At 54.6% G+C, this 21,215-nt stretch overlaps 1 protein-coding gene across 1 annotated transcript; it reads left to right on the plus strand.

Moving 5' to 3' along the window:
- The first annotated feature begins 5,375 nt into the window (after nucleotides 1–5,375).
- On the plus strand, nucleotides 5,376–20,111 carry COL9A2 (collagen type IX alpha 2 chain). The gene is made up of 32 exons (XM_068964941.1): nucleotides 5,376–5,447; nucleotides 6,751–6,825; nucleotides 8,011–8,046; nucleotides 8,130–8,192; nucleotides 9,230–9,283; nucleotides 9,408–9,443; nucleotides 9,536–9,559; nucleotides 9,879–9,932; nucleotides 10,247–10,300; nucleotides 10,421–10,468; nucleotides 10,697–10,753; nucleotides 10,836–10,889; nucleotides 11,223–11,276; nucleotides 11,651–11,704; nucleotides 11,809–11,862; nucleotides 11,984–12,037; nucleotides 13,202–13,255; nucleotides 13,651–13,704; nucleotides 13,929–13,982; nucleotides 14,924–14,968; nucleotides 15,306–15,359; nucleotides 16,094–16,147; nucleotides 16,411–16,464; nucleotides 16,550–16,621; nucleotides 16,861–16,896; nucleotides 17,026–17,070; nucleotides 17,160–17,192; nucleotides 17,410–17,556; nucleotides 17,819–17,873; nucleotides 18,167–18,355; nucleotides 19,391–19,468; nucleotides 19,912–20,111. Exons 1-32 carry the CDS (start codon nucleotides 5,376–5,378, stop codon nucleotides 20,109–20,111), a joined length of 2,067 nt encoding a protein of 688 aa, XP_068821042.1.
- Nucleotides 20,112–21,215: the final 1,104 nt, after the last annotated feature.

A 21,215-nucleotide genomic window follows, 5' to 3' on the forward strand; every position in this document is an offset into this window, starting at 1 on the left:
GACTCTTGAGAGTCCCTTGGACTGTAATGAGATCCAACCAGTCCATTCTAGAGGAGATCAGTCCTGGGTGTTCTTTGGAAGGAATGATGCTAAAGCTGAAACTCCAGAACTTTGGCCACCTCATGCGAAGAGTTGACTCATTGGAAAAGACTCTGATGCTGGGAGGGATTGGGGGCAGGAGAAGGGGACGACAGAGGATGAGATGGCTGGATGGCATCACCAACTCGATGGACGTGAGTTTGAGTGAACTCCGGGAGATGATGATGGACAGGGAGGCCTGGCATGCTGCGATTCATGGGGTCGCAAAGAGTTGGACAGGACTGAGCGACTGAACTGAACTGAACTGAACTGAATGACTAATGATGTTGTGTCCAGGCTCTGTGCATCCACTGGGAGAGATGAGGGTGAAAGGGTGTGATGTCAATGTTTCCTTCTGGTCTAATATCTGGCTTCCTGGGCCCCCGTTTTCAGGTTATTCTTGCAGAGGTAATGACTATGGCAGGTGGAAAGACAAGAGCAGACATTTGAGTTTCTTTTTTTGGCATTTTGAGATGATCTTAAGCTTCTTTAATAATGTGGTGAATCATATTAATAGGTTTTCTAATTTTAAACCCAGTATAAAACCAACTTGGTCATGATGTTTCCTTTAATAGATTGCTATACTCAACGTGCTAATATTTTAAATAGGATTTTTCCATCTGTATTCATAGGACAGATTGGCCTCCAATATTCCTTTCTGTTACGGTCCATCACTGCTTTGGATATCAAGGTTTTATTAGCCCCGTAAAATGAGCTTGAGAGTGTTACTTATTTTTCCATTCTCTAAAAAGCTTGTAGAAGATTCAAATTAGATAATCCTTTGAAGTGTTTGTCAGAGCTTGTTTTATTGACTTGTAAGAGTCTTTTGTATGTTATTCATATTAAGTCTTTGATAATGTACATGATGAATATTTCCTTTTTTGTTTTTAACTTTATCTAAACATGTTTAATATAAAGATATTTTAAAAGTGTTATGAAGTCACATTTAAACATCTTTTCATAGTTTTGTCTATTGCTCAGAATAGTTTTCCTTACTATAAAACTGACTTTTTTTTCTGACTATATATCCAATTACTTCAAAAGTTTTTGACTAATCTACCCTTTCCTCAATGACCTTAAATTTAACATTTATCATAAACTAAATATATAGGTCTTTATCATAGATTAAGATGAGTGTGATGAGTGTGAATATGCGTTCTCTCTCTTTCTTCTATTCTTGGGTTGATAAAACTCTACTTGCTATATAATATGTTTTGATCTCTGGTGGTAAAGATGTTTCTCATTTACTTTTTAAAATTTTCCTGGCTATTTTCATGCCACTTCTCTCCTAGAGTCTCTTTAGAATCAGTTTGTCAAATTTCATAAAAACTACATTCCAGGGTTTCCCTGGCGATGCAGTGGTAAACAATCCACCTGCCAATGCAGGAGACACGGTCTTGAACCCTAATCTGGGAAGATGCCACCTGCCACGAGACAACTAAGCCTGGAAACCACAGCTACTGAGGTCACGTGCTGCAGCTATGAGGCCTGCGCGCTGTAGAGCCTGTGCTCTGCAACAGGAGAAGCCATAGCAACGAGAAGCCCCTGCACCACCACGAAGAGCAGCTGCAGCTCGCTGCAACTGGAGAAAGGCCCGCACAGCCAAAAACAAATGAATAACATTATGTTTTAAAAACTGCATTGCAATTTTGATTGGGACTGCGTGGAATTCATAGACTAAGCTGACATCTTTGCAACATTGAGTCTTCCTATCCAGGAATGTCAATATACGACTCTCCATTTATTCCCTGCTCCTTAATAGCTATATGAGATTGGCTGGAACCTCTGGTTCATGACTTGTGTCTAAGATTTCTCTTGATCAGCTCCTACTTGGAGCTTAAGCTTCCACTGAATTGGTTCATTTTATAAGCCCAAGTATGGTAGATTGCATTTTCCAAAAATAGCTGCACCAATATATGTTCCATCTCCCATGCTGTTTTTTGTTTTGTTTTGTTTTGTTTTTGTTTGTTTGTTTGTTTTGCTTAAACAACAGAAGTTTACTTTCTCACAGTTCTGGAGGTTGGTAATTCAAGGTCAAGGTGCTGGCAGGACTGGTTTCTCCTGAGACCTCTCCCTTCTCATGTTGCAATGGCTGCCTCGTCACTGTGTCTTCACGTGGTCTTTTATGCATGTGCATTTCTCGTATCTCTGCTTCTTCCTGCTGGTCTTGGAGGGTCTCCTGGGGAGGCTGCAGCTCTCTCTTGAGACATAAAAGCTGGTGGCAAGCATACCCAGGAGTATTCACCCAAAGGCCAAGATCTTGCTTGGGCCCCATGCTCTTGAAATGTGTCAGTGACACTCCATCAAGAGGTGGGAGTCCCTGTTCTTTTCCCTTGAAACTGGGCAAATCTTTGTAATTGCCTGGACCAAAAGAATGCAGTGAAGTTAACTCTGTGTGACTTCAAAAACTAGCTCCTGGGTGGCAGTTCTGCTTTAGTCTGGTATTGTCCCACTATCTCTGAGCTGCTATGTAAGAAGTTCAGATACACTGAAGCTGCCACGTGGGAGAGACCTTGTGGCAAGGCCACAAAGGGATCAAGGACAGAGACACCCAAGAAATTCCACTTATTCCAGCCCCAGCTATTGAAGGATTCCCAGTACAGACACCAGACACGTGAGTGAAAAAGCCTTCTGGTGACTTCAACTCCAGCCACCATCTAACTGCAACCTCATAACAGACCTCAAGTTAAAAACCAACCAACAGAGCCATTCCTGAATTTCCAAGCTAAGCAGGGTTGTTTTAAGCCATTCAGTTTTTGGATGGTTTGCTATGCTGCAATAGACAACGAATACACTCATGTATCCTGTTCAAAGATGAAGTTCATCCTCTTTCCATCTTTCCACACACAGGAAAAAAACAGTACTTACTCCTCAGAGACTTTTGTGTGTTCAGCCCACAAAGAGAGGAAGAAATGAACAACATGAAACCAACAACTTTGGACATCTTGTTACTTAGAAATCCTTTACATATAATTCCACACACTCAGGCAGTGCCCACCAGCTCTCTCTTTCCTCCTCCTCTCATCTTACTTCCTACAAACTCCTAATTCTCCTTCACTCTGTTGGGCAGAGCAATTCAGTTCTCTCAAACCCTTTCTCCCAAACTCAGGGACACTTTTCAAAGCCCAGGGCCCTTTGCCAACATGCTGAATGGAGTTGAACTTTCCCAGGTTCCATAGAGTATTCCCCTTCACTATTTTAGCTGACCTGCTTGTGGTTGTCTTCCCCACACAACAGGACTGATACAAAGAGTCCTCAATAAATCATAATGAAAGCAGAAATGTAGCAAGCACCTACTATGTGCTGCTTGTTAGGTTAAATACTTCATATGTATCATCTCATTCAATATTCACAAAACCCCATAAGATAGGGACTACCATTATCTCCTTTTAAAGAAGAGCAATCTGAGACTTACCAAGTGGCTCAGTGGTAAAGAATAGGCCTGCTAATGCAGGAGACGTAAGTTCGATCCCTGGGTCAGAAAGATCCCCTGGAGAAGGAAATGGCAACCCACTCCAGTATTCTTGCCTAGAGAATCCCATGAATTGAGGAATCTGGCAGGCTACAGTTTATGGGGCTGCGAAAGAGTCAGATACAACTTAGCAACTAAACAACAACAGCAGCAAAGACTTCATACAGTTTCAGGGCCTGTGGTCATACTTAGTGACAGAGTCAGACCCCAAAGCACTAAACCAGCATTGCTTAGTGAATGAAGAAGGCAGGAGACTGGAGAGAGGCTATCGACTCTTTGCGACCCCGTGGACTGTAGCCTACCAGGCTGCTCCATCCATGGGATTCTCCAGGCAAGAATACTGGAGTGGGTTGCCATTTCCTTCCCCAGGGGATCTTCCCGACCCAGGGATCGAACCCAGGTCTCCCGCATTGGAGGCAGACGCTTTAACCTCTGAGCCACCAGGGAAGCCCACTATATTTGACCAGTAGGTTTTGGCAACGCTGGTAAATAAGCTGTGGGTTGTTTCTGTGAACATGGAGGAAATCACCTGGAGGTAGAGGAATGGTCAGTCCTACAGACCCTGGTGCTTAAGGGAGCTGCAGAGAAGAAAAGGCAATAGAAGAAGTGCTTGGGATTTGCCTGGTGTTCCAGTGGCTAAGACTCAGCACTCCCAATTCAGGGGACCTTGGTTCAATACCTGGTCAGGGAACTAGATTCCATGTGATTCAGCTAAAGATTCCACATGCTCCAGCAAAGATCAAAGATCTGGAGTACTTCAACTAAGACTCAGAGCAGCCAAACAAAAAAAATCTTTTTAAGAAGGATGAGTAAGCAGAAGGAGGAGGGTTGAATGGTGGATACCTGGGCAGTGAAGACTTCAAAGATAGAATGGCCAAGGCAGACCCAGGTGCCAACAGCTTCATGACTGGAGGACTAAAGAGCCTCACTGGTCTCCCAGCTGGGGTGGAAACACAGAGATGAGAGGGAGATGAGGAAGTTTAGAAACGGGATGCAGGCAGATTGGCTAGTGTTAGCAGTGAAGCCGGGGGAGAAGGTGAAGGGGTATTCATAGCATGGCTGATCCAGGAAGGGCCTTTGTTGTTCAGTCGCTCAGTCTTGTCCAGCTCTTTGCTGACTGACCCCAGGGACTACAGCAAACCCGGCTTCCCTGTCCTTCACTATTTCCCGGAGTTTGCCCAGACTCACGGCCATTAACTGGATGATGCCATCCAAACATCTCATCCTCTGCGGTATGTTTTAATAGGGACGAGGCCTGATTGATCGTAGGTGGAGAGGAACCAGGTGGATGGAGAGCTGGGCAAAGCCTGCTACAAGGTCGGCAGAACCTGCGGTGTCCTCGGCCTGGGCCCTGGACCAGGGCACCCAGGCCCGGGCTCGCAGGCTGAAGTGGCTGAGGACAAGGCGCAAGTTATGGGAGGCAGACTGCGGGTCGGGGAAACGGGCTGGGTCCCGGAGATCCGGCTGGACAGGCAACTTGGACGGCCCTCTTCCTCCTCGTAGAGGAACGGAGCCGTGGTCCCGGTCCCGCACCCTGGCCGCTCTTCGGATCACCCGGCCGAGGCCTCCGGGAAGCCCGGCGAGAGGATGGAGGGTGGGCGCTGGCGGCAGGACAGAGCGGGGCGGAGCTGGGCCGGGAACGCCAGCCTCCCTCCCCGGGTCCTCTCAGGTGACAGACCCCGCGGGCCCCCCGCCCCGCCCAGCCGCATATTCAGGAGGCCCTGCCCTCCGGGTCCGAGAGCAGCCGGAGCCGTCGCGCCAGGAGCTTCAGCCGTCGGTGCGTGCGTGGTGCCCGCATCAGTCCACCTCGAGCCCGACGCCCGCCATGGCCCCCGCGGCCGCCCCGCGTAGCCTCCTGGTTCTCCTGCAGGTGCTGGGGCTCGCCCTGGCGCAGATCGTAAGTCCTGCAGCCACTCCCGCGCCGGGCTCCGGAATTCGGGATCTGGGTCCAGGGTTCCGGATCCTGGGGTCTGGCGGAGTGTTCGGCTTGACTCCCACCCTCCATTGACACTCCCTCGCCTGAGGGGCAGAAGCTCACATTCCTTCAGTAGGGGCACAAATGAGGTTGGGGGTGGAGATCTCGGCACCGTGAAAAGAGGTGGATGAGCCGGGGAGCCAGAGGGACCCTGTCCGGAGATGCTCGGCGCTGCCCGGGCCCGGCGGCGTGGAGCAGGAGCTGGCGCCGCGTCCTGGCAGCGTGGAGAGCCCAGGTGGCGGGGGAGACAATGGTGCCCATTCACGGAGCTCGGGATCCTCCGCCCCCGCCGCCTCCCAGGGGGCGCCGGCTCCAGCCAGACGCCGCTCCCGCTCGGCTGACGCTCTCCGCCGGGCTAGCGCGCCCGCCTCTCACTTCCGAGGGCCGGCTGGGGGCAGGGGCCCTCACGCGACGCGGGCGCGGAGGGGCCGGGCCGGGGCGCCGTCTGGGGCCTTGGGCGGTTCGCAGCTCGCCCGTGGGACGCCAACCTGGCACTTCTCGGTCTGGAGGTGGGGGTGGGAGCGCGGGCACCTGGCAAACGCCGGACCCCTGCCTGGGTCTAGGATGGATCGCGTTAAGAACGCCATCCAACCGAGGACGGAGGAGCGGTGCTGGGAGACGGATGCTATCAGGAGGAGGAGAGAACAGGCTTGCCCTCCCTAGACATTTCGCCCCGCAACGGGCCCCATCTCTCTTCGCCTCCCCAACTTTCCCGTCGGGCTTTATCCGCACCAGGGGGAGTGGTAGGGGGTACCTATCCATCCTCAATATCTGTCGTCCATCTAAAAATACTGCAAGCAACCGTTCATTGAGGATCAAGCATCTCTAGGTACCGTCTTCCTTAACCATCCGTTATTTGAGTCATCAGCATCTCCTTCTATTCTCCACCCACGACGGCGCAGGGGCAGCGCGGTGCAGTGGAAGGAGCTGGGCAAACCGAGGACGGAACTCTGGGTCCACAGTTTACCTCCTATGATCTTTCGGAGCCTGAATCCGAACGGAGGGAGGGCGCTGACCCCTGAATCTTTCGGAGCCTGTTTCCTCCCCTGCAAACTGGGGCTCGTTAGCTTCGGCTCACAGTTCTGAACCCGTCAGTAGGATGACATATGTAAAGGCCCACAGCGTGTTCTCAGTGAAGGAGAGTTTACGGCTTCTCAGGGGGAGGTGCGCCCCTGGACGCCCAGTGCCCTGCAATGTCTGAGGGCTGCCCCCTTTGTGTTTTCAGAGAGGTCCGCCAGGAGAGCCGGGGCCTCCGGGGCCCCCAGGGCCACCGGGAGTGCCTGGATCCGACGGAATCGACGTGAGTCTCTAACCCGGGACCGGCGGGGCGGGGGGGCGAGAGGCTGCCGACAAGGGAGTTTTGTGTGCTCTGGGAGGGGAAGCAGGGGGTGGCGGCGGTGAGGTCGGTGCCTGGAGGTGCAGTGCCCCCAGTTGCCAGTAGGCAGCGCCGGCCTGCCCCACAAGGAGCCCGTTTGTTCTACACAAACCTCAAAGCAGCCTGGAGCGGCAGAGCCCGTTATAGCTGCTGGTGGACAAGGAGCTGCTGTTCGGTCCGCCTGCCGCAGCTCACAGCGATTCCTCATCCCCCGCCCCCTCCTCCCTTTTTGGGGTGGGAGAGGCCTTAACTCCGCGCTGCCCCCTGGCAAGTCTGGGTGCCTCTTCAGGGTAGTTTGGGAGGCTTGGCCAGATCGCTGTCCAGTGGGGGCCAGACTCCAGTCTCTTCCCTTTACATTTTTATTCCCGATTTAGAAGCAGCTGGGCTCATTCCCTGCTCTCCCCACCTTGGTGAGAGTTAAATACCTTATTCTGGATGCTCCCCCAGGAGGTCAGCCCCATATTTACCCATCTCCACAGCTTTCTATTCAACTTGGTGCCCCCACCCTCCAACCATGGGCGCTGGGCCCCTGCCAGGCTCTCTGGCTGCCACAGGCCCTGAAATGCCTGGAGGCCTCTCTGGGGCTGAATGTGATTCCACTGGCCACGTATGTTCTCCATCGAGGAGCCTTTGTCACAGGGGAAGGAGGTCCTTCCTGCCTTAGGGACAGATTGAAGCTGCCCCCTTGGTCCCTGCCCCTGCCCCATCTCATTCTCCTGACCCCAATATACCACTGCCCCCTTCGCTTACCTCCTCTTCGTGTTTTCCTAAAAGCCCCAAAATTTCTCCTCACACTTGCTCAAATCCAAGAGGCACCACTCTCCGAGGCAACCCTTTCACAGATCTCTTGACTGGCACCGTCCCAACACTGGCATGTCTAGAACTCACTTGCATGTTGGTATCACCCTCTCCAGCCTACCTGGGGTTGGCCTCAATCCACCTATGGTTTTCTTGAAGGAAAGGGAGCTATTTTCCTAAAAAACACGAGGTTTGAGAGGACTCAGGACAGAAAAGGAGAGGAGCACGTGGACAGGTCAACCAGGGCTTGTGTGTGTCCATCTGGGGTAGCACAAGCCGTGGTAAGCTTTCTCAACAACTTATATCTTGCAGGGTGACCAAGGGCCCCCTGGGAAAGCTGGCCCTCCGGTGAGTGCTTTTTCCCCTTGACCTTTGATGCGTCCAGGTCTCTCCTGCCTGTAGCTAATATTTGCTCCACCTCTGTTTTCAAGGGACCTAAGGGAGAGCCTGGCAAACCGGGAACAGATGGGCCAGACGGGAAGCCCGGGATTGATGTGAGTACCTACCTGACTGTCAGGTAGAGTAGGCTAGGGCTCCACCCCCTGACTTCCAAAACCCAGTTCTGGCATCTTCCCCGATCTGCTGTGCAGAGCAGGATGGAGACTCTACAGCTGTGAGTTCCCCTTACCTTCATGTGACTTGTGACGTCACACCCATGCCAGGAGCACTGAATCAGGGGCAGATGGGCATCCAGAGGGCTTAGCAGCAGTCAGAATTTAGCCTCACATTTCTGGCCTCCAAGTATTACACTTAATTCTCTGGGCAGAGCTGTCCTTCTGCATCCTCACCTTTCCTCCCCTTTACCCTTCCCCACGCCACCCCCTTACAGCCCCAGGCACTACTCAAGAGAAGAACATCATTTGGTTGATAGCATGCAGTTCCAGGGGTTCATGGGCTCAAGGTCACAGGCTCCTGGACACAGGCTCCAAGGTCACTGGCTCCTGGATAGGGTTATTGGGAAGTCATCTGGTTGGGGAGACACTTGAATTAGTCATTAAAAGATGGGAGGAAAAAGTGGCCCCCCATGAATGGCCTGCTGGCTCAAGAAGTGCCCATTAGGGCTGTGAGCAGCCACAGGGTTGCTCCAACTCATCCACACCCTGCAAAGATTACAAAGCATATTGCCTTACACATAGATTTTCATAACCACCCCGAGAAGCACCGATTATTAACCCATTTTGCAGATGAGAATACTAAGGCTCAGAAAAAGTTGTCAAGGGCAGACATTAAGAAAATGGCTAATCCAGACCCATATCTATCTAGGTTTTCTAGATTCCTAGACTGGATATGTGAGATCTGGGCCAACAAATCATTGGGCCTTGGTTTCTTATCTTTCAAAAGAGGATAATCATCAAGGGCTAGTATGGGAACTGGAAGAAAGAAAAGTGAGATGTTGATGCCCATAGGCCTTCATGCAGTGTGACGAAAGGCAGCCTGGGCCCAACAAAGAGAGAGCTCTACCCACCCTATCCTCCCGTTGGTCAAGGAGCAGGTTTGCCCCTCACAGATGTATCTTCTTTTTCTTCTCCAGGGTCTAACTGGAGCCAAGGGGGAGCCCGGTCCTGCAGGGATCCCAGGAGTCAAGGCAAGTGGCCTGCTAGGGGCTCAGCATGGGCAATCTAGGTACCAGAGTTTAGGAGGGGCTGTGGCAGAGAGGAGCAGAAATGCAGGAGACCCCAGCCTCTGAGCCTCTCCCATTGCTTTTGCAGGGCCAGCCTGGGCTCCCAGGTCCCCCCGGCCTGCCAGTGAGTATAACCTGCAATGGCTTTAAGGGACCCTTTGTAGGTAGGGGGATTTGTAAAAGGAGCCATGAACCTAATCTTTCCTTCTGTTTCAGGGCCCTGGCTTCGCCGGACCTCCTGTAAGTCCTCAGGGATGGGGCAGGGTCCCTGGGACTCTCAGAGGGGGAGGGTAGAGAAGGGCTTCCAGGGGACTGGCCAGCATGGGGAGAGGCCAGCATACTGTGATGGTGTCAGAAATGGGCAGACTTGTCAGAGAACCCTGGGCCTATCCACTGACTCTGAAATTCACTGGTCCTTAAAGCCCTAATTTGTCCGCCTCTTTGGGGCTGGTTGCAAAGTAGAAGTGGGGAAAGGGGCTCTGGGCACCTGTTTCTATCTTTGTGGCAGGGCTGGGCTAACCCTCTGAGGCATCCTAGCCACTGATGTCTCTGTTCCTAGGGACCACCTGGACCTGTTGGCCTCCCTGGTGAGATTGGACTCACAGGCCCCAAGGTGAGCCCCAGTCACTCCTCTGCTCCCTCTGTCTCCTGCCCTCTGCCTTCAAGTGCAGGCTGAGCACCTCTCCAGGAGTTCCTGGGCCTGCTTCTGGCCACCAGGAATCTCCTCCAGGTCTGGGACAGAAACCCCTCCTGCTGAGCACACCAACGGCAGAGCATCCTCAGCAGATCAGGCTTTGATCTCCCCAGATCTCAGGAGGGGACCTGAAGGGCAGGATGGACAGGGCAGTAGGGGGAACTGGAACAGGGGGCAGAGGTGACCTAGCCAAGGCTGGACAAGGGTATGATTTGGGCCTTTCTTGCTTCCAGGGGGATCCTGGACCAGAGGGACCATCAGGGCCTCCGGGACCCCCTGGGAAACCGGTAAGTGTCCTCAGACCTCCCACATGGCAAGGTGTGGCTGGGGAAGGACAAGGGTCTCTGGCACAAGTCTGGGGAGAGGAGGGTTCGAGTCAGGTTCCATCTTCATACATCTTTTCTCAGGGCCGCCCTGGAACCATTCAGGGTCTGGAAGGCAGCGCAGATTTCCTGGTGAGAGGCGGGGCCTGGGCCGGGGCTAGTCCGGGGAAGGGGTGGGTCATCTTGAGAGGGGCGGGCAAGGAGACAGGTCCCATTCGAAGGTAGGGTCCCTGGGAGACGGGGAGAGGCTGCGGCGGAGAGGTGCAGCCAGGTGCGGATGGAGGAGAGGTCTTGGGAAGCACTGCTCTGTTGGCCTGGGACAGGCCAGTGACACAGAACCCTGCGGAATTTCTCTTCCAGTGTCCAACCAACTGTCCAGCGGGCGTGAAAGGGCCCCCAGGGCTGCAGGGCGTGAAGGTGAGCTTCTGGCCCAAGTCTTGGGGGGCGGAGCAGGGGAGGGGGGTACGGGATGTACTCTAAGCTCTCTCCTTCCCCGCAGGGGCATCCAGGCAGACGCGGGCTTCTGGGAGATTCCGGCCGCCAGGGGAAGCCGGTGAGTGCGAGGGCGGAGGGCCGTGGGAGAGTGTGTGTGGAGAGGGCCCTACTGGAGCCTCCCCGCATCCTTCTCCCTTCCCTTCACCTGTGGGGCTCCGGGGATGAAGCCTTGAGCTGGGAGGCAGGAGGCCTAGGCGCTAAGTCAGTGTGTCCCTGGGCAAGCCCCTTCCCTTGCTGTGCCCCCATTTCCCTATCTGTCCTCCCTGGGACCCTATGCTTTCCAGGACGCCTTCCTGTCTGCTCTTGCTGAGAAGAGGATGTTGTCTTTGGTTGTCTGAATATTTGTCTCTCCATCTGCCTGCCTATCTGATCTCTCTTTCCTGGCCCTTAGGGTCCCAAGGGAGATGTGGGTGCCTCTGGAGAGCAAGGCATCCCTGGACCACCGGTAAGGAACACTTTCCCCGCCCCACCTCATCCCCTCAGGAGACCTTAGTGGAGTCATTCCCTTGCTCTGGGCTCTAACTGGTGGAAGAGATGCCTGTGTCCAGCTGGTGAGGCTCTGGATGAGGCTGCCTGTGAGACACTGGGGGACTGGAACCAAGGCTGCTGTCAGCCAAAAGGCTCAGCTGGGGCCCTGGTTCTGCCACTGTTCCTTTGAGTGACCCTGGTGAGTCCCTGGCATCTCTGAGTCTTACTGACCATCTGTGACAGGGACTCTGTGCCTGCCTTAGGGAGACATCGAGAAGACTGGGCTGGGGTTCAGGGAAGGTGTCATGACGTGGGCCTTCTAGTTGCCATCACATCATTCTGTCTTGACAGGGTCCCCAGGGCGTCAGGGGCTACCCAGGCATGGCGGGACCCAAAGGAGAGACGGTGAGTGGGTCTGGGGGGATGTCCTGCAAGAAAGAGCTGCCGGAACCAGCCCTCTGGCTTCTGGGCTCCAGCCAGGACTGACCCACAATCTCTCCTCTCCCCAGGGCCCTCAGGGGTACAAAGGCATGGTGGGCTCCATCGGCGCCGCCGGGTCACCTGTGAGTCTGCTCCCACTTCCTTGCCCCCGCTTTCCTCCCCTGGATGCAGCTTCTGGGGCTGCAAAGGATGTGAGTTCCCTGAGCCCATGTAACTTGGATCTCTGCCTGTCCTTCCTGCCAGGGTGAGGAAGGTCCACGGGGACCACCGGGCCGAGCTGGAGAGAAGGGTGATGTGGTGAGTCCTCAGTCACCCCTGTTGCAGTCAGGGCCCCGTGGGGGAGAGCTGGGTGGACTCAGCTCCACCCAAGCCTCAGGTGGATACACTGAGGTGCACACGTGTATCTGCGTGTGTGCACATGTAGACGCCCGTGCACATGTGTTAGTCTGTGTGTCTGTGCATGTGGGTGGCTGATGTGAGGGGAGAATATCTGTGCCCATAGCCCAGCTAGCCCAGCAGCTCCTTCCTCCAAGCCTCGCCTACTGCTGGTCAAATTCAGGCTTAGGGAGAAGCTGTAGGATCCAGTCCCACAGTCACCAAGCCAGACAATGAAATTCCAGCAAATCAGTCATGGGGCTAATGAGATTTGGCCCAGATCCCAGATCTCTTAATGCTCTCCTTTTTAAAATTAATAAGAGTATTTCTTCTGAGCAATTTTGAGTTTACAGAAAAATTGAGCAGAAAGTAAAGTTAGGGGTTTTGTTGTTATTGTTAGTTTTTATTATTATTATTATTATTATGCAAGTCTTTAAACATATGCAAAAGTAGGGAGAATAATAGAGTGAACCCTTATGTCCCTCTCTCCCCAAACTAATCTTTTGCCACACTCACTTTATCCATCCCCTTCTCCCTTTCTTTCCTTTACTCTGATATTTTCAAGCAAATTCTTAACATTATGTTGTGTTACCCATTTCACTTTTCAATGTATCTCTTAAAAATAAGGTTCCTCACATAACCACAATATCACTATCACACAAGCAACATTATCCAGTTATTCCTGAACATAATCTAATGATCAGCTTGTGCTCAATTTTTCCTAATGATTTCAACAATGTCTTTTCAGGGTTCTTGTTCAAATCAAGACCCAAACCAAGCCGACACATTGTCTTTGGTCGCTGGGTTTCTTCACATCAGTGTCACTCAGGGCCTTGGTGGGTCACACTGGCTCCTCCCCTGTCCTGCCGCTGCTCCCGCGCAGCCTGCTTGATGCCCACCTCTGCTCCCTCCCGCTGGGTCCAGGGCACAGTCACACAACGAGCACCCTCTCCACCAGCCCCTGCCCAGCATGGCCTGTGCCACAGGGACCCTGGGACTCAGAGGTCACTTTTCTCAGCAGTTCTCTGAATAGCCAGACTGGGATTCAGCCTCCTGAAGGCTGTCTGCTCTCTGTCTACTTTGCAGGGGAGCCAAGGAGTTCGAGGACCCCAGGGACTAACAGGCCCAAAGGGAGCAACCGTAAGTAGACAGAGGGCAGGGTCCAGGCGGGTCTCCAAGCCCCCAGAGGAGGAGGAGCCTGGGGTTCTAGACTGAACTCTGTTGCCAGTGGGCTGGCTCTGTCACCTCCGGAAATGCCCTCTTTCTGTGCCTCAGTTTTTTTCACCTGTAAATAGAGTGGTGATGTAGGAGGGGTCTTGAGACACTCATCACCCACACAAGGGAAGGACTGTAATCCATCTCCTGAAATCCCTTCCCACTTCCATTCCGCTCCCCCAGTTGGCTGCTGGGGCTTCCCAAGCTGACCAGGCCCACTTCCCACTTGCACACTGCCCCCCACAGAGGGACGTGGATGGGGGCCCTGACCCCAGGCATCTCCCCATTGTGAATCTCCCTTCAATTTTCCTGCTGAGCAGGGACCCCCAGGCATTGACGGCAAGGACGGGACCCCAGGCACACCTGGAGTGAAGGTAGGAGTGGGGACGGCCCCTGGGATGGGGGTGAGGGTCAGAGGTCCTCCCAACTGAGGCTCTGAGTCCCGCTGCACTGAGCCTGGAGGCCTCGGAGCCTCAAGTGTGTCACCAACACATTCCTTCTTGCTTCGGGGCCTCAGTCTCCTTGCCTGCACTCGGGTGGGGGCCATGGACCCCCCGGCTGGAGCTCTCATTTATGCCTCTGGTTCTGTCTCTCGCAGGGCAGTGCAGGACAGGCGGGGCGGCCGGGAAACCCAGGCCACCAGGGCCTAGCGGTGAGTACAGGGTGGAGCCGTGGGGGCCGCCACAGGGCGAGTCGCTTCTCCTCCACCGAGAGCCCAGGCACTCTGTGGCCCACTTCCCCAAAGTGGGGTGAGTGGCTGATGAGGTGGAAGTCACATACTCAGGACTTGTGCTCTGGACCTTGTCCCTGCTCAGCTCAGGCCTTCTCACCAATTGCGGCCTGGCTTAGGCCTCATCATTTGGACAGCCGGCCCAGGCTTCTCTTAGATTATACCAACCCTCCATGTTGGCTAAGTGGAATCTGACCGTTTCCCTGCTAAATGTCTTCCACGGTGCTCCACCCTCCCTGTTCCCCCACCCCCACTGCCTCCAGGAAAATGTCATTCTGTCCAGTCATTCAGCAGAGTCACTGAGGTGTAGGAAGTGGCAGGGGAACGGTTATGACCAGGATAGCTACACTCCTCATCCTCACAGCCCGTCTTAGCATCCAAGGGCCACCACAACCTGACCTGCCAGCCACTGCCTGTCTTCACCCTCTCCCTTCTCAACAGAGCCTTAGCTTTTCTACCACCGCACCTTCAGGCCTTCCTGGTTCCTTTTATTGGAATGCCCTTCCCATTTCTGAGTCTTCTCACAATTCAGGCCCACCTCCGTCCCCCTCCTTCTGGGAACCCGCATCCTTCCCTGCCAGGGATACTTGAGGACTGCTAACATATCCATGTGCAGACCGTGTTCCTGTGTGCACTCGCGTGTGCTCCTCTTCTCCCCGTGGACCACAGGCCTTGGAAAGCAGGTCTTTCTGTCGCTATCTCTTGTCTCAGCAGGGATTCGGGGCTGGGCACAGTCAAGTTCATGGCTGGGCCTTCTGCTCTTCAGCTCCCACAAGGCGAGAGAGGAATCTGGGAGGCAAAATAGCAGATGCTCAGGGCTCCCTGCTGCCAAGGGAGAAACTGACATCAGGTTCCTTCTACAGGGTGTGCCTGGTATGCCTGGGACAAAAGGAGGCCCTGGGGACAAGGTAAGGTGACCCCAGGCTGGGGGCAGAGAGTTGGCTTCATCTGAACAAGGGAGCCTGAGGGCAAGGACCAGGGTTGTGGCTTAAAGACTGCAAGGTCCAGGCCTTCTCAGGCTCAGAGACTGGGCTTGAACACAGATTCATTGGGCCTAATCACCTCCCTCCTGTTGCCTCCCTCCCACCTCTCATCCTGGCTAGAGAACAGGATGGCATGGCTGCACGTCAGTGGAGTCCAGAGGCCCTGACTAAGAACCCGCTCCGCTTCTCAACTCATTGGCTTCTCCAAGGCCAAGGGCCTGACTAGGCTACACAGACTGACCTCAGAACTCTTTTCCTGCAGGGTGAGCCAGGCCGGCAGGGCTTCCCCGGAGTCTCCGGTCCCCCCGGGAAGGAGGTAAGTGCCCCCTCCTCTGACTCAAGGGCTCTTCTTGCTTTGCTTCCTCCCCATCCCTCCCTCCAGGCCTGAGGACTCTGCTTTTAGCCTGTGGAGCCAGAGTGAGACTGTGGGGTGGAGCCCTAGCTTCAGAGTGCCCTTGGGGCCAGTCAGGACTCTGACGCTGCCCCAGGAAAGCTCTCCTCTCTCTCCACCCCCCTTTCCCTATGTACAGTGCAAAGAGGATGGGGCTGCTTCTGTCCTGGGGTATGACCTCTCTACATGACTGGGGCTGACAATCCAGCAGGCAGACTCATTCACTCATTGCATAAAAGAAAGAAAAGAAAGAAAGTGAAGTCGCTCAGTCGTGTCTGACTCTTTGCGACCTCATGGACTGTAGCCTACCACGCTCTCCGTCCATGGGATTTTCCAGGCAAGAGGACTGGAGTGGGTTGCCATTTCCTTCTCCATCACTCACTGCATAAACATTCACCAAATATCTGCAACCCACTAGACACTGAGATAGACAGTCTCCTATTTACATAGAGCTTACAGATTTGTGAGAAAGACACTGAATTAAAGACTCCGAATGTATTGGGTCTTATGAAGGAAAAGGACAGGGACCCAAAGAAAGAAGGTGAAGGAAGTCTTCCCTGATGACGTAAATTAGCTGAGCCCCAGGAGTGGGTAGGGGTTGGTCAGGTGTGGAAAGGAGGGAGGGATCCTCCAGGCTACCGGATTTCTCTGTCCCCCAGGGAGAACCAGGGCCTCGAGGAGAAATCGGTCCCCAGGGCATCATGGGACAGAAGGTAAGTGCGTGGCACAGTGGTCCCTCCCTGGGGGCCTCTGCAGCAGCTGGCACTGCTGACCCAGAATCTGGGTGCTCTCAAAGCTCCATCGTGAGGTCTCCCCAGCCAGGACCTCAGTCTGCTGGTCTGTGAAGTGGAGCCAAGGACCTCCATGGTGGTGACTGCAGGAATAGAGGGAGTGCTGACCATGCAGGGTCTGGGATCTGGCAGGGAGAGGCTGCCCCGGCTGATGGCTGGGGTGTGACCTTCACTTTCCATTTCAGGGTGACCACGGTGAGAGGGGGCCAGTGGGGCAGCCAGGCCCTCAAGGTCGGCAGGTAAGTACAGGGCAGCTGAGATGGGCTCTGGGAGTACGTCTGGGCACCTTGTCTGACTTATTCCTCTGGTTTCTCTTCTCCTCAGGGCCCCAAAGGGGAACAGGGTCCTCCCGGAATTCCAGGGCCCCAAGGCTTGCCAGGCATCAAGGGAGACAAGGTACTAACTGGGACTGAAAAATCCAAGGGGAAGAGGCCTTCAGATTCTGAGGGAGGGGTCAGTGGAGCTCCAGTGCCTCAAATCCACCTGGAAAAATGACCCCTTGCCGGTCCCCAGGGACCCTGGGGAGCGAGGTGGAGCTTCGGAGGCGGCTGTGGCTGGGAGCCTGGGTTGGGGAGCCAGGCCCAGCCTGCCCTGGATGGGAGCTCACCAGGCTCTGAACTCCCCAATTCCAACAGGGTTCCCCAGGGAAGACAGGGCCCCGCGGTGGAGTGGTGAGTGCCAGCAACCCGCCTTCCCCCCAAACCCCCTCACCCCCACCCCCAGGGCATCTCTCGCATCGCATCGGGATGGGGGCGCGGGGGTGTCGGGCCGCTGTGACCTGACCCTGTCTCAATCTGCAGGGCGACCCGGGGGTGGCTGGCCTCCCCGGAGAGAAAGGCGAGAAGGTGAGCGGGCTGCGCGGGGTGGAGGAGGGGAGCAGCGGGCGGGCCTGGGTACCCCACCGCCTCGGGACAGCACCTCCTTGTGCCTACAGGGCGAGTCGGGCGAGCCGGGACCCAAAGGACAGGTGAGTCCTGCAGCTGTGACGCCACCTTCCCCCGCTCCTGCCGCCCCTCCCGCCCACCCCCGCCCCGTTGCCTCAGCGCCGCTGGGGACTAGGCCCTCGACTCCCCCGGCTTCCCTGCCCCCCACGCCATCCTTCCCTTACTCCTGCATAACCCCCCACCCCCCACCCCTGCGCGTGCGTCCTCTGATTCCCGCTGGGAACCCAACCCACCCCGCAGCAAGGAGTCCGCGGAGAACCTGGCTACCCCGGCCCCAGCGGAGATGCGGGAGCCCCGGGGGTGCAGGGCTACCCGGGGCCTCCGGGCCCTCGAGGACTGGTTGGAGACCGAGGCTTGCCCGGACAGCCCGGGAGGCAGGGCGTGGCGGTGAGTTGGCCTCCAGGGGAGGAGTCTCTTAGGGAACACGCCTCTTTGGGTTGGTTGCTGCTTATCCCCTCAAAGGCTGGGAGTTCCTTCCCTGAGGCTGGTACCCGAGATCAGAGAGGATGGGTGTGGGTGCTGGAGGGATTTCAGTCAGATGCTGAAAATACCTCGGGTGAGAAAATGGGAACAGGAAGGGGTCATAGCACCAGAGCAGTCAGACCTGGCAGCCAGGGGCTCCCTCCTGAAAGACCTCCTCTGCTTTCAGGGCCGAGATGCTAGTGACCAGCACATCGAGGACGTGGTGCTGAAGATGCTGCAAGGTGAGGGGGCACCAACTCCTCCTCCTCACCTCCAGGGCATCGCCACCCTTCAGAAGACTGACTCTCCCTGTGGCCTTGTGGGAAAGTCACGAGCTCTGCCTCCAAGGGGTTGGGGACCTTACCTATGTCCTCACCCACTCAGGACCTTTGATGTCTGCAGAACAGCCTGAGGAAGGGGGAGGTTGACCCCCGGCTGTTCTGTCTGCACATCCAGAGGCCAGGATGCTCTGCCTTCCCAGTTTTACTGAGCCACACCCACCTTACAGACTTCTCTGTCTCCTCCCTCTCTCCAGAGCAACTGGCAGAAATGGCTGTGAGTGCCAAGAGGGAGGCCCTGGGTGCGACTGGGATGATGGGTCCTCCAGGACCCCCTGGGCCTCCTGGGTACCCGGGCAAACAGGGACCCCATGGGCACCCTGGCCCTCGGGGCGTGCCTGGCATCGTGGGAGCCGTGGGTCAGATTGGCAACACCGGGCCCAAGGGTGAGTGCTATTCTGTGGTGGCTGGGAGATGGGGATTTGGCCAAGACCAGCCTCCTGGGGTCTCAGTTATGCCGGCTGATGGCTCAGCCTCCTGTTTTCTCTCTTTCATCATTCCCCTTCCTAGGATGAGGTATAGACATTCTCATCCATGGCTCTTCCATATAACTCCTGGGCTTGCTTTTCAGTAGCAAATTGATAGAAACAAATGTACTAATTTATAGCCTGGGTTTTTTTTTGGGGGGGGAGGGATGTTGTCTCTGTTTTAAATTGACTTAGTGGTACTCCAATGGCAACCCACTCCAGTACTCTTGCCTGGAAAATCCCATGGATGGAGGAGCCTGGTAGGCTGCAGTCCATTGGGTTACGAAGAGTCAGACACGACAGAGCGACTTCACTTTCACTTTTCACTTTCATGCATTGGAGAAGGAAATGGCAACCCACTCCAGTGTTCTTGCCTGGAGAATCCCAGGGACCGGGGAGCCTGGTGGGCTGCTGTCTATGGGTCGCACAGAGTCAGACACGACTGAAGTGACTTAGCAGCATAAACATCCCTCCATGTCTCTAAAAGAGGGAAGGCAGATGAACAAAACAGTAAGGAAGGCAAGCTTGAGTCAGAGCAGGTGTTGAATCCAGACTCTCTCACTTTCTCATTGTGGCTCTTGGATAAGTTACCCATTAATATTCCTGGGTCTTAGATTTATCGTCTGTGAAATGGAGATATTTATAGCAACAATCTTATAGTTGCCAGGAGGATTACATTTAGAGGTAATTTACATGGAGTTGGTATATACTAAATGCCGACTGTTGACATTATCAGACACTTTCCTGTAATGAACTTTATCAGCTTTATAGCCTTCCATCCTTTGGACTTGCCTTTACTTAGTCAGTTCTGCAGTCATTTCCAACTGTTTCCTATTATAAACTAGCACAAAATAGAAATAATTATTGTGTGTGAAGTAGAAATTAAATAGCAAGCCAAGAAGAAGAAAAATTTTTCCTATCCTGAAAAATTAAGGCTCGGTTCTTTCTCTGCAGGAAAACGTGGAGAGAAGGGTGATCAGGGAGAAGTTGGCCGTGGGCACCCCGGGATGCCTGGGCCCCCGGGGATCCCAGGTAAGACCGTGGCCCTGCCCAGTAGCAGTCCTGTCCCTCAGTCCTGGGATTAATGACCCTACACAACTGGGTCTCTTCCATGGAGGCCTCCCTCGTGTGCTCACATGAGGCCAACTCAGTCCCACGCATCTAATTTTTGCATCCCTTTGGAGCAGCCAGGAGCCTCTGGGTCAGGTCTGCCTGGGAACTGGACAGCTGGGATTCCGAGGACTTCCTGGGTTACACAAAAATCTGCTTCATGGAGGGAAGGGAAGGGGCATTTATTCCCCCGACTCACTGACTGGGAGTAATGGACCATGAGACATGACTCTCTTAGAACCTGTGTCTGGGGCAGAGTCCCTTCTTTCTATGGTGTCCTTGACTTCAGTTTCCCTGAGAGACTGAGGAATTCGAAGGCTGAGATAGGAGGAGGCCTTGATGTCTTGACCTTTTCCCTTCCATAGGACTGCCTGGCCGGCCTGGTCAGGCAATCAATGGCAAAGATGGAGATCGAGGGGCTCCAGGGGCCCCAGGAGAGGCAGGTCGACCTGGCCTGCCAGGCCCCGTGGGGCTGCCAGGCTTCTGTGAACCTGCGGCCTGCCTTGGAGCCTCAGCCTACGCCTCTGCACGCCTCACGGAGCCTGGATCCATCAAAGGGCCATGAGCATCAGGCCAAGACAGAGCCCATTGGGCATCCTGGGGGGGAAAGGACTCAGGCCCCTCTGGGTGGACATGCACCCCATGCCTCAGTCCAGGAAACTAGCTTTTCCAGGACCTTCCATCTGGGATCCAGGAGTCCTGAGGAAAAGGAAATTCTAAAACATGGGGGAAGGGAAGGGAGGGCATCAGATGAAAAGGTGAGGCCAACAGGGCACGTGGCACTGGAGAGTTCACGGTCCAGAGAGGATGGGGTGGCCTTCGTTCCTGGAGCACTGCTCGGATGTCATCAAAACAAACGTGTCCTTAATCTGCACCATCCTCCACTGGCCATCTTGTCCTTGGGGCAAGTGGACCGAGGCCTTTGCTAGTTCCTGATCCCGTTTTCGCCCCCAGGCTTACTGGGTGACTGCCTGGAGGGGGCCATCCCTAAGCCAGTCCTCTGCCTCCTACCTGCCTTCCTCCCATCTGAGTATTTAAACACCCATCTCCCTTTCCTTCCTGGCGTCACCCTTTCCCACCAAACCGTAGATCCACCCAGGCCTTTCTGTAAATAAAAACCCTCAACTTGGGTACAAGCCAAGATGTGAGTGCTGAGCTTAATTTCTCGTAGGTTAGGGGTGGGCCCCCACGACCTGAGCAGGATGGTCAGGGGTTCTAGAAAGGGGAGGGTGGAAGGTGGGGTACTTTCCTCTGGGCACATCCTGAACTGTGAGGGTGGCCTGGCCTATTTTAGGAACACCTGTGGGAAAAACCTGCAGGTAGTCAGGATGGTGGCCTGCTATCTAGCTGTGGGCAGATCCCTTCCCAGCCTTTGTACAGCTGGGCAAGGACCCAGGTTGCCTCATTTATCCTGTAGAGAGTACCCAGTGTCTCTCCAGAGCCTGGCCCACAGGAGGTCCTCTGTGAGTTTTGGCACTCAGCGTGTGCTGGTCTTGGGGCAGGAGCTGGCAGCCAAAGATGGGAGGACCTGGCTTTTGCTTTCGAGGGGTTACCAGGTCCATGAGAAAAACAGACCTGAAGCTGGATGATGAGAGCAGAAGTGACATTCAGTCACGCCACTGTCACTGAGAGGGCATCCAGGGGAGACTGGCTCGGATGTGACCATCTG

This window comes from Capricornis sumatraensis, chromosome 2 (genome assembly GCF_032405125.1).
Source record: "Capricornis sumatraensis isolate serow.1 chromosome 2, serow.2, whole genome shotgun sequence".
Lineage (NCBI taxonomy): Eukaryota > Metazoa > Chordata > Mammalia > Artiodactyla > Bovidae > Capricornis > Capricornis sumatraensis.